Below are 13552 nucleotides of genomic sequence, written 5' to 3' on the forward strand. Positions count from 1 at the left end.
AAATAAAGCAACTGAGTTTTTCTCTGTGCTGCTACTCCAGCCTGGGGGAGATCTCCTGTAAAAAGAGCCTCATTCTTGTTTAAACATCTGCTTCACATTTACTCAAATATTGCAGTAAAAGGCAGTCATGACAATGAGATAAGAGGGCGATTTGTTAACAAAATTATGCATTGTGTTGACTAGGAGTGTCTCATTGCTTCCTTGTGATCCCCTTATCTGTCAGCAGCATCCATCGATCGTGTTTGTCCTTACATTCGAAACGTTGGTGTAAAGACTACTCTCAATTATGTAGGAAATGAAAGTGTTTTAATGTAGAATAGCTGTGGAAACCTGATTTACGACAACTGTAATTAGCTTAGATCATAAACTAAAGGTTCATCTCTCACCAGCCTGAAGTGTATTGTGAGAATGCATAGTAATATTTGAAAGGTGGGTGGTAGATCAAAATATAAGTAATATAGTAATTCTGTTGTAACAGGTTACTTTGCTGAAATACGTGATGAAAACTAAAGTGGTAATAGGAAAGAAATAATGGATGTATATATTGTGGTAGAATTGCTATACTGTGCTCATGCTCTTTTTGAGGAGTGTAAGTTCCTGCACTTAAGTATATGTACTAGAAGTAACAGACAGTGCTTTTCTCTATATTCTCTCTTTTTCATTTGCTTCAATTTTAAAAAAAAATCTTCTCACCATTTTCTTAAACAACTGGTATTTGCAAGTGATGTCTACTTTTACTTACATACTTATAATAGCTAAACATATCACCTAGCTTTTATAGCAAACATTAAATTTGGATATTCTCCATCAGTATGATAAGGCAGGGGAACCGGAAAGGTAACTAATCACTCCTTGTGTGCAGAATGCACCCTGTGTCTACCCAGACCCCTGAACATCTAGTGGATGTTATCAAGTGGATAACTTTTACACTATGTTGGAAGGAAAAATAGTTCAGGTTATTTTTGCAGGTTATTATTTTTCCACTTCAGGTTTTCAAGGTATTTTCATCATGAGGACTTGCTTTCAAACAAGTTAGTGAAGCACTAAGAGAATCACACTGGGCTCTAGCAGACATAAACCCTTCATACTAGAAGCCAATGATTAATATTTCAACATCTATAAAAAAAAGCTACATTCTACATAATTAAATATAATCTTCCCTTAATTCTATTTTCATTAGTAACATTAGTGAATATTTTCTGTTAGTAGTTAATACAGTATACTGCTAAGTTTAAGCTACTTTACAGGTTAAAAATATTTCCAAAGGACATAACAGGAACAGGAAAAATAAAAATGAAAAGTTATCTTAGTGTAGAACACCTGTGACAGATTTTAGTAACTTAGTCTTGTGAAATTGCATTTTTTCACTGATGAGGAAATAAAAAATTTATATACACTAACACAATGTAATTTAAGATATTTTGTTGACACAGCTTAACTAGGTGGAGTGTGTGAACTAAATGCTTAACAGCCTTCTGTTCTTAAGTTATGAATGGAGTTATTCTACAAGAAGTACTCTAACTTGTGGCAATAGCAATCTCTCAGATGATTTTGTATTAGACAGCATTTATGTTTTATATTAAAAAAGTTGGTACAAATACTCTTCACTTCTGGAAATACATAAAAATAGTTGATAAACATGTAATATATAACTATGTGTTCTTATAGGACTATAATACTAGTTACGGAAGTTCATGTTTTGCAATGAGAAGCATATAAAAAAAGAAATGCTGTAGAAAATATGTTGTCTGTATTCTTTCTTGTCTCTCTGAACAGCCACTGTGAGAGAATACATTAGTTCATTTTTCCTTAAGCTTGAGATCTAAAGTGAACATCTAAAGCGCATTAAAATGTCTTTACTGGACTATGATTGAAATTCCTTTAATTTTTTTTTCCATTATCTCTGCTTTGAGATAAAAGTAGGAAAAACAACTAATTATTACAGTGCTTTTTGTGGTCATGTCATACAGAAATTCTAATTTTTTCCTCTATGTTTACATGGTTTGTACAATCATTCGTGGAGATATTTGTTCAATTCATGCAGAAGTTGTCTAGAATAAATAAATAAGTAAATAAATAAATAAGTAATTGTCAATATTCTAATGAACATTAGTATGATCGTTACCTTTGCAGAGATGACAACCTCTTTTGAATTCTTGATCAGTCGTTAAAGTGAGAGACATTGTCCCTTGCCTCAAGGAAAAAAAAGATTGTCAGTGTGAATATTTTTTTCATTTTCCATTTCTTTTTTGAACTCAGACATGTAGCATCTCATCAATGCTGCTGTTACAAATCCATGATTTAATAGATATTATTAAGAAATAAACTGCTTTACTTATGTTGTGTATCTCTAAGGTAGAAATAACTCCTTGCAGTTTTAGAATTGCAGAATGAGATTGTTTGAACAGGAATAATTTACAGGGGCGAAAATCTGAATGTGATAACTAGGTCTGACAACTATACTATCTAATAGGATTTGTCTTGTCTTCCCCATTGCCCAATCCCTTCCAGGACCATAGGCAAAATGGTCTTAGTCATCAGTTGCAGCAGAGTGAAGCCAAACTGTCTCTCTGAGGATAGCACAGCCAGAAAAGTTATTTAGGGGAGACAAAGATGATACTTGTTTTCTGGCCCAGTCTTTTGGAGTTCACCCAAATGAATTAGAGTATGTTAAAGTTAAGTGCTCTTTTCCCTCCCCAACACCTGGAGCCTGCATCCATTCAGATGGAAAGGTTTGCTCACTGCAGCTTCAGAATGCCTGAGGAATAAACATGTTTCCCTACTGAGTATTTCTGCATTAGACCCCTGAAAAGCAGTCACACAGAACTCAGCTCTTACCAATTGTATGACCTCAACTCCATGCCTCTGCCAGGTGAGGACAAATATGCAAATAGTGTGTGTAGCTTAGTCTGTCAGTTAAATACCACTTGGGTTGGTTTATTTCTGCTACTTAGATAGCTGTGTAACAATGGTGGCTTTTAGAAGAAACAATCAAACAAACAAAAAGGCTGGAGTGCTTTTGATTCTGAAAAAAAGGTTATCTGCTTCCTCGATTTAATTTCTGTCACAAATCCTTCCCTTTTGGATCTGAGTCTCACTAGGATAGTGAGAAGCATTTAGGAACTTTTTCTCTCCCTACCTTATGAAATAGTTATGGAGGTGTTCATGTGGTACAGTCATCGTAATAATACATATACCATTAAATAGACTAGAATAATAAATGCCAGTCTCATAAATGTAAGTATGATGTATAATAAATGGGATCCACTTGCAAAACAAAACAACTACCTAAGCAGTTTTGGTGAGATAAATAGTTGTTTCTCATTAATACTCATATCTTCAGCATAGTGTCTAAAAAGAAGAATGCAAAATAGCTTTCTTTGCTAATCAATGTATTGCTCTAGCCTTGACTTCACTACTTGAAGAAGTAGGTAACTGTCAATATATATTTGCAACAGATACATGGTATTTTGCTGGTATGCATTTACATATTTCCTCTTATAAAACCGTTTGAAATCCTAAGGTTATTTTAATAAAAAAAATCCCAAGCCCTTCTGAACAGTTTGTCTATTCAATTTAAAATATGCAGCAACTGATCTAAGAGAATAGTAGGCATACACTATTTTGTGCTTTGGTTTAGAGTAAGTACTGACTGTAATTACTATATGTAGGACACTTGCTGTAGCAATTTCCGCTTTATAGAAGACTTGATAATGAAAGGAATAAACCAGATCTTGCCAAAGATATCCTTTCTCTTCCTCTGGCAATACCACTTTTCTTGTTCAAATAAGTTTGGTATGTCCAGTAAATGAAAAGGTAGAGCTAACTTATGGGTATTCAAGCATAACTTCTGCTTTTTGAAGTCAAATATTATAATGAAATATATAGTGTTTCATTTTCTATCATATTTGCACATTTTCCTGTATATATTACATTTCTACTGTTATGCAAAATGCTTTACCAAAGGTAACACTTCAGATGAACCTTTCCAGAATGGTCTAAATGAAAAAAGCACAGGCTTGGAAACTGATAAAGCTTTCCTTAGTTTCTATACACAGAAAATTTTGTCTAAGAAAGTGTCTAAAGCTGCAATAAATTTTTTTACCTTAATCTGAAGACCGGACAAGGAAATAGTATGGATCAAACTACTACAAAATGAATTCCTTATCTCTTAAAGCAACCCTGTTGGTATTGTTATAAGAAGTTAATAGCCTTTGCTTTTTCAATTTTTTTTAAATTTATCTTTAAACTCTTAATAGGAAATCAAATTCAAAATAGTCTTGTTTTGTGTATTTTCTTTTCAGGGGATAAATGTAAACCTACTGAATACACTGAAGTGAAAAATATGTTACTGGATCTGCAAAATCAGAGGTACATTGCCCAATCAAAAGATAAAACCATTGATGAGAAAATGGCTTTAAAGAAACTTCTTGTAGATCAAATGTTCAATTATTTTGATTCAGACAACAATGGACTTGTGGACACTAATGAGTTATCTCAGGTAAGATTTAGATTTTGTTTCCATTAGCGTAGTAGCTATTTAACTGCCTTTGTCAGGCCATACACACATGGAATATTATTTCTTAGGATGCTTGACTGTAGAAAATGTTTGTGAGTCTCTGAAGTGGAAAACTTCATTTGAGAATTATTCAGAAATTCTGCATTGATTACTTGGAAATTTTAGTATAATGCTTTGGAATATAGGGCAGTGGGTTAGAATACTCTAGGCTGTTGTGACTATGAGTTGTTTTATTATCCACAGTACGCTATCGCATAGTCCAAGAGTATAGCTGTATTGTAGAAGTTGAAAACAATTAAAATGATGTGGTAAATCACTTCTTTAATAATAAAATATAATTGCTTCATCTAAGTTAGGGCTAGAGAAGTACAGAAGTAGTCTTGCAAAGTTCATGGTAGTCTCTAAACAGTAAACTTTAACTAATATGGATCTAAACCAGTGATTGCTGCTCTGCTAGGCACAACAGCACTAGCTTTAATCAACCTAAAAGGGATAATTCTATTAAAGAGTGTTGTTAGGGCAAATGTACTTTGATTTACTAGAGGTCTATGTTTGAGGAACCTAATCATGGCTACACTATATTAATGGGTCTGATATTAGGCAGCCAATTAAAAGTTTAAGAAAGGAAGATTTTTTTAGATGTGACTGTTGATCATTGTGCTATGTTTTATGTGGTGTGGCAGTGTTAAGAAATATTTACAAGTGAATATATAATGCCTAAGGTGTAAGGCTAGAGTTATCATTTCCATACAGACAACTTTTAAAATTTTAGTGGCAATTTCCAGGACCAGAGGCTGGTTGCAAATATAGGTGTCATGTCAAATACTAATAAATAATCTGTTTCAAAAGACTAATTTAAAAATATTATTTTTCTGTACTTTAAAAGATTTGATTTTCCTGCTACTTTTTAGACTCTTTCAGAAACTCAGCTTTCAAGGGAAATTGGTGCCTGTATATATCTTACAAATAATACTTTTTGTGTGAAAATACTATATGAATAGATAACATACATAAGAATCACAGATACTGACATGCAACCTATATTAAATGCTTCTCTATTAAGTTGCTACATGTATACTTTTCCCAATGCTTTTTTTTTTGTGTCAAACATAGTTTTAAAATAATAAAAAATTCTTTCATTATGGTATTTTCAAACTTTCTATACATACTTTCCCCACATAGTCTTTTTTTTCTATAAAAATGAATTTATAATATCAACTGTAAAGTAGTGCTTTTCACAAGTATGGAAACAGATCAAACAACCTTAAAACTCAGACAGGGTGCTATGTGGTATTACTGTAATTCATTGTAGAAACATAGAATTATTCGATTGAAAGATTAATGTAAAATAAATTCATTGTTAGTGCCATGTAGTTTGTTATTTTATATTTTGACAAGAGACACAATAATTAACGCCATGAGGGACCCACACTGGAGCATTCTGTTCCCGAAGGACTGCATCCTTTGGAAGGTACCCACACTGTAGCAGTTCATGAAGAACTGCATTCAGTGGGAAGGACTCATGTTGGAGCAGTTCATGGCGGACTGTCTCCCTGTGAGAGGGGAAGAGTATGAGGAGTCCTCCCTCTGAGGAGGAAGGAGTGACAATGACAACATGTGATGGAATGACTGCAGCTCCCATTCCCCATCTCCCTGCACTGGTGGGGAAGGAGAAGTTAGAGAATATCAGGAGTAAAGTTGAGCCCAGAAAGAAGAGAGGGATGAGGGAAAAGTGTTTTGATATTTGGGTTTATTTCTCATTTATTCTACTCTGCTTTTGGTAATGAATTGAATTATTTGTGCCCAAGTTGAGTCTGCTTTGCCCATGTTGGTAATTGCTGAGTGATCTCTCCCTGACTTTATCTTGGCTCACAAGCCTTTCATTATTTTTTCTTCCCTGTCCAGCTGAGGAGGGGAGAGACAGAGAGGCTTTGGTGGGCACTTGGCATCCAGCCAGGGTCAACCATCCACAGGCAGACATTACTGTTCTCCTGAAAACATTTTCAGGATTAGGAGAATTTCTCTCAGTTGTGCTCACAATACAGTTAAAATTTTGAAATCTGCGGAGTTGTGATAAATGATAGTGCCTGTCTACATTTTAGATGTAATCATATTAAGGGGAGATGAAAAGCAATGTATTTGTTGTAGAAAACAAGGACTCCTGAAGTTAATTTATGTTCACATAAATATTGAAGTTCAGTTTTTAGTTCATCTTAAATTTTACATCTTGTCAATCTTGTTGTGCAATCAGGCTCTTGGATTGCATTTATTATCTCATAGGTATCCAAATAGTCATCCTACCTAATGGAAAATTGAAATGAATCAGTTGCAGATTGGAAATGGTGACAGCAACACTCCAATTTTTATTGATGTATTTTGTATCTGAAGTCATAAGGTTCTTCAATTTGCATCTTGATGAAAGAGAATGAATATTCCTCTCTAGAAAAAGCCAGAGTATTGTTTTTATTAAAAAAACTATTTCAAGCAGTGAGAAAGTTTTTTGGTTTGTTTGTTTGGTGTTTGGGGTTTTTTTTTAGCTTCAAGTATTATAGCAGTAAATTAAAAATTGGTAGACTGTTTTTTCTTCTATTTAAACAATTCTAGCACCTGGGTATAATATTTTTCATGGCTTTGTGGACTAATACAGAATTGCAGTTAAAAGTAATTTTAACTCTGTTACACAGTGTAAATGTAATAGAAAAATGGTGGGATTATGTGGCTCCATGCAGGCTGAATGAACAGGTCTTTTCTCATATAAATGCCTCTCTACCTTGACTGCTTTCATTACTGAGCTTTACTCATTTAATGTTTTAGTTTCCAAATCCTATGTCGGCGAGTGAGATGTGGCTTGATTTTAAAAGGACTTACTGATGAAGTTAACTTTTTAGACCACTCTGTTTTGAGCAGTAGATACTAATCAGAAAGAGAATATGTCCTTCCAAAAGTGCAGGGTATGAAATAGGCAGGATTTTCATCATCTTCATCACCTCTGGTCAACATATCTGCAAGTTTTCTAGTACAGTGAGGTGGTTCCTTGGAGGGTTTGTTTTGCTTTTAAACACTTTGAAACAATTTAAATGAATCCGAAATAATAGAAGATAATTGAATCTTCCTGTTAGGTATGAATATTCAGTTGTTAACAGATTCATTTTTTTATCTATTTTATCTTATGCAAAACCAAACAGGAATTTTAAAAAAGTTGTAAATGAAATACCAGTATTTCTATCACTGCAGACTACCTGATTATTCTATATTGTTTTTGTTGTATAGAAGAGAACAAACAGCAGAAGTGTTATGAGTAGGCATGGGAATAAAATGTATTTTTTCAGTGATGAATGTAGTTATTCCTGTATGGTGGAATTGCCTTTTTATAAACAGTAAGCATTTTCTGGGTGGCAACAGGGAAAGATGCATAACCTCTGAGAGTGCTTCATCTTGCTCAACAGTGAAATTCAAGTTCCTTCTGTATGTGAAGTGAAATAATCTATACTTGATTAGACTTAGAACTGCTTTTCTTCTATTTATTTCTTACACTACTGAACTAAGAAAGTAAAATTTTATAGAAAAGGGAAGTGACTGTCATGGTTTGAGAGCCTCAAAATCCAATTCCCTAGTCTAAGCCCCCTCCCATATCTCAACCCAATGTGAGATGGGTTTTCCAGACAACCACACGAGACACAAAATGGGGGAAAGGGAATATATTATAATAACTGTACAAATAAATACTAACATACATTATGTACAATCTTAATTGTCTCTACCATGACATAAGTATTTACAATGGATCAAACCTCTTCTCCCCTCCAAATAAAAGTCCAGGAGGGAAGAAGGAAAGATCCCTTCTTCAGAGCAGCAATGTCTCTAAGGCAGCAGGTTTATCTGTTTCGCTTTTCTCATGCAGCAGCCAGATCTCTGCCAGCACACACAAAGGTCTCCAAGCCCCTCGGCCACCCGTCTTCAAACGAGGGTCTTCCTCCATGGGCTGCATAGCAGGGACAAAACTCGCTTCACCACGGTCATATCACAAAGACCAGTGGCATCTTTGTGAAAGTCTCTTCCTCAGGGGGTTCACCCCTGAGTCAGAACATCTTGGGCAGCTTTCAGTTGAAAACCTTTGCCTCAAGAGTTCTACCAGAGCTCCTCTGCTCTGTCTCAGGCTGCTAGGCTTGGCATCAGCAGCGAGGGTTGCCAAGGTCACCCCCTCTGCATTCCTTCTCCATCTTGGTCTAGCTTTCCAGGACGCTTTGAGCTTTTCAGCTCCTCTCTTTGGTGCATGTTGCACTCTACAACTCCTCTCAAGCCGGAGTACATCTCCCTCCTTTCTTGGAGGTCTCAGAGGGGTATAGGGTTTTATTTCAGTTCTTACCCCAACTTCCTCTCAGTAGATCCTAATTTTCTCTCTCTGCTACTCTCTCTCTCTCTCGGCTCTCTCAGACAACTCTGTACCTTCCTTGGCTGCATGCTGTTGCTTTCTTATCTTTTGGCTCTTAGCCACAGTCTCTGGACACTGCTTCTGCCGCTGCTCTGTCTCCGCTCACTCATGGTGGAGAAAACTTTTTTAGCTTTCAGCCACAGGTACTTAGCCCAGCATTACGCTGTTCCAAGTCCCTGCAGCCCCCACCCAGGGACTGGGGAGGGCCCAACCCCCAGTGGGGCTGCTGCTGTCTCTCCTCGTGGCTCCTACAACATGGCCACTTCTTCTACAACCCAACTACAACTAAGCTTCTCTTCCGTTCTGCGTGTGATATGTTTATATTTTGCAGAAGCACTCATTGGATAAAACCTCAAAACTTCAAGGGTCACCACCCCCTGGGATTTTACCATGTTATAACTTCAGGGGGAAGTTTCCCCCCACCACAGTGACATAGCTTGAAAGCAAGTTGAATATATAATAATAATAAATTTTCCTCTTCCTTTCCTTAATGATTTGTGGTTTAGATTCAAAGAAAGAATTTAACATCCTTATTTATGAACTAGTATCTGTAATTTTAAATATCTGGATGTATTTCTTTTATTTACCAGGTTAACATAGGCCAAATGAAAATACATTACATTTTCATAAAAACTCATCCTCACTTCTGCATTTTATTTTGAGTTTTCTTGGTGTCATTCAATTCCAGTAAGTGAGACCAAATAAAACCAATTAAGAAACAGACAAAAGAACCCCTCACTTTTAGGAGATGGACTAAGTTCTTCATTGTTTCAAGGAAAGATAATTGGAAGTTACAGGAACTACTGTAAGATTAAGTATGTCATTTTCACATACCACTTCAATTTGCTTCTGTTGCAGATGACATCAAAAATTCAGACTTCTCATAAAATGTAATGAACCTTTGAATAGTGTTATGGATCCATGTGTGTTTGTAGATAATTACACAGGATTGGGGTGTGGGTGTGTGTATGGATATAAATCATCTTTACATAAAGCATCATTTCAAAAGTTCCGAAAAAAAATATACTAAAAAAGAAACAAATTTTAAATAGGAAATTAAGTACTATTGTCTTTATGGTTGTATGTAGATATGCGTACTTATGTCTAAATCTCAGGAATATGTCATACCTTAGAAGTACACTCTCTGTAGATGTGTAGAGCTGTATCTTAGTTTCGGTATGGTAACTTAAAAAATGTAGTCTGAAGGAGTTATATATTTAATTGGTTTGTTTAACACAACATTAATTGCAGCCAAATGTATAGAGAAGAGCACATTTTAATTAGTTTCTTCCTGTTGTTTATTCTTTAAGTTCTTTTTTTTCTCAGATTTGCTTCAGTCACTGTTAGTTACTCTGTTTGCTAACAAACACTTGTTTGTGAACAGAGAACACGTGTGTCCTTTCATATGCAACAATAAATTGACCTGAATTGTGGCTCCATCTTATATGTCAAAGATTAAGATTCCTAAAGTATATTCTCTATGTTGTGCTATCACTAATCTAACAAAAACTGAATATGTGCTTTATTCAATTCTAGATTCAAAATAAGAACAAGTATCCTACAGGAAACCTTAAGACTGGGGAAAATTAAGAGAGACTCTTTTAGGGATTAATAGTGAGTGAAAGCTTACAAACACTGTGATCATCATACTAAACTCTTAAGAGCTTGGCCTCTGCTGCCTTTGCTGTTATAAAGTAGAAGCACTTCCTATTATATTCTTGCATAATGGATACTTGAGTTACACCGCTGAACTAGAAATTAGTTATTTAGCTACTGGAAAGGCATATAAGGAAGAAAAGAAAAACTGCTAAGAGATTTTAAAATTACATTTGTTCTATCCTATATCTAGCTACTAGATTAATAGCTTTGCATATATATTTAAAACATACAAATATTTCATATACCTGAGTAGACAACCTTAAGTCTTTTCATCAGTCCAAATGGAGCATTTAGCATCCTTGGAGATATGTAAGCATTGCATAATCTAGCTGCTGAGTGATCTTGCAGCTGCGAGTTTCTAATTTTCTTGCTAGGGACAAAGTCCATGCCTAAAGTCTGAAAATTAATGTTTTTTAAATGAGAGGAATTTTAGGCACCAGATTTTGTGAGTACATCTAGTGACTGAAAGATAGAAGCCCCCAGTTTCTGAACCTGGTGTTACCTAGCATATTCCCTTCTCCAGCCAATGTGAGGGTGGGCAAAGCGGTTCTGCTTCTTCAGTTACTTCTCTCTGGTTCAATGATTTCTAAGTTCTGTCCTGTGAAAGTGTTCCTTGTAACACAGGCCGTGAAGGAAGCAGGACCAAGCTTGATTTCCTGGGTAGGTTCAAGGACTGGTGCTAACTGGAAGTGGACGCAAGTGCAGGATTTTGTTTGCACTCATTGTTTTCTCTTATTAAAGTCCAAAGCCACAGGCTCAGTGCTGGTAGTTCTGGGTTTAGTTCTGAGGTGTGGAACTTTGCCCATGCCATCTATGTGGTCCTAATACCTATTCTGGCCTTATACTATGAGCTAGGCATCTATAACTTCAGCATTATAATTGCAGACACCTTACATCTTCTGACTCAGAGTAGGTCTTCCCTCTGCTAAGTGTGGAATTGGAAAGGCAGGGAAACGTGTCTCTCTTTGAAGCAGTCTGCGGGGGTAAATCTCATATCTGAGCTGTGTAACTTGATTAACATAGGATAGTATTAAGATAATACCTTTAAATGAAATTTAGTCCATGCCTTTATGTGCCATTTTGTGTGGTCTTAGCAGTACAGATATCCGTTTGCCCGGGGATCTCTATGTCTGACCTATTATGTGATGCATAGAATCATAGCCCTGTATCTTTACTCACTCTACATCAAATTCTCAAAGGAAACTGTCTGCTATAGACATCAAATACCAGATGGTGTTTCTGCCCTACAGAATCTGCTGGTAAATTGTAAGAACACTGATTTAACTTAGATTAAGGGAAGTTAAAGCAAGAAACAATTTGCCAACCTTTATTATCAATTTGCTTTCATAAGTGGTCAATTCTTTCAATTTATACTAAGTTATGCTGCTGTGGAAGATAGGGGAACAAGTAATTGAATCCCCCCTTGTGCAGTTCAGAATTAATCTGGAGCACAGTTCTCACAGTGTTTGGTGTTTGATATATTTGATGTTTTATCAAGCACTGAGTGATCCTGTTGTGATGAGATACCTTTAGGGAAGATGAACACACGTAACTGAGTGACCATGTTAGATTTAAAGGAAGGTTGTGTTTGTAGTTGTAATTATGTAGCATTTTCTTTGGGGAGGTATGTAAAGACCATCAATCACAGGCAGGAAAAAAACCTACTGATTGATAACATTCCAGGTAAGGCGGACTAATAAAGGAAATGTTACGTTATTTGTGCTCTATTTTCATAACAGCTGCAGATTTTTCATTGTGACTGTCAGAAATCAAATTGAAGTGAATAAAACCATCTATTCTGATGTGCAGTTTGATATTTTTAATCAGATTTCCTTTCCCAATCTCCTAAAATTTGGAGTTGTACTGGCTAAGTTCCTGAGAGGTTTTGAATTTAACTAGCAGTATGTTGTTTCATGGAAAGTAGATAATTGTGTGCTATACCTTTAAGAAGTGCATTATTTTCTAAATAATGCAAATCCTTCTTTCATGTTTCAAAGAGTATTGAATTCTCAAGGATAAGCTTCATATTTTTTAAAAACCAGACTTAATTTGAAAATTTAGATAAGTTTCTAAGTTTTCAGTATTTATGGGGTTTCACAATATGCTATGAACAGAGGAGCACTCTTGCTGTATATTTTACCTTTTACCAGTTGATGATATGGAAAGTAAATACTTCACTGTCTTTATGGAAATGTAAAGTAAAAATTGTGAGCATAAATATTTGCGAACGTTCTCTGGTATGAATTTTCAGCTTAGAAGTTTGAAAACAAATAATCCATGTTTGATTTGTATGGCACAATCATAAAATTGTGCAGATAATCTTTATGAGATTTCAATTTTTATAATAAGTATTTTATTTCTAGCCTATGACTTACTAAAAATTTTTTCAGTTTCTATTCTTGCTCCCTAACGAATTGTTGTCTGTTTAGTTTAACCAAGCAGTAGACAAGTTGTGTTTAAAGAATTGTCTTAAGAAACAGTTTTCTTAAATTTTACTCTTCTCTCCTCCAGAGACAGAGATTAATAGATTAATAGAATTTAAAATTTAAGGCACATTGTTGAATCATCTATGATATACAAGTTTGATTAGATGATGGTGTATCATAAATGTTAGATTTTATTCTATTTATCCAATACTTTTAATTAAAAAAATAATGTCTTGCAGAAAAGGTCTATAAGGAAGTATGCAGCCTTGATTTGAAAACATCAAGGAGAACTTAAAAGACACAGTATTCAAGGTTAACTGTTCCTATGGTTTTTCTTTTCCTGTTTTATAGGTGTTATCCATTTTTTTCCTGTCCTATTAATGATTTTCCAAACTGAAATATTTATTTCTTCCCCTGAGAAATTACCTATGGAACATGATATGGTCAAGTCTAAGTCTCCCTTACAAACAAACAACAAACAAACAACCCAGTAAACCTTTCTCCTTCCCTCAAACC

The 13552-nt window shown here is 35.1% G+C and overlaps 1 protein-coding gene across 1 annotated transcript in view; it reads left to right on the plus strand.

The window, feature by feature from the left end:
* Positions 1-13552, plus strand: part of FSTL5 (follistatin like 5) — a 272551-nt gene that overhangs the window by 129526 nt on the left and 129473 nt on the right. The window contains exon 5 of the mRNA XM_008933129.3: positions 4305-4501. Coding sequence (XP_008931377.2) covers positions 4305-4501 — 197 coding nt within the window. The remainder of the gene's footprint in view (positions 1-4304; positions 4502-13552) is intronic.

The sequence above is a fragment of the Manacus vitellinus genome, unplaced genomic scaffold, assembly GCF_001715985.3.
Source record: "Manacus vitellinus isolate BGI_N305 unplaced genomic scaffold, ASM171598v3 scaffold_0_pilon, whole genome shotgun sequence".
NCBI classification, from domain to species: domain Eukaryota; kingdom Metazoa; phylum Chordata; class Aves; order Passeriformes; family Pipridae; genus Manacus; species Manacus vitellinus.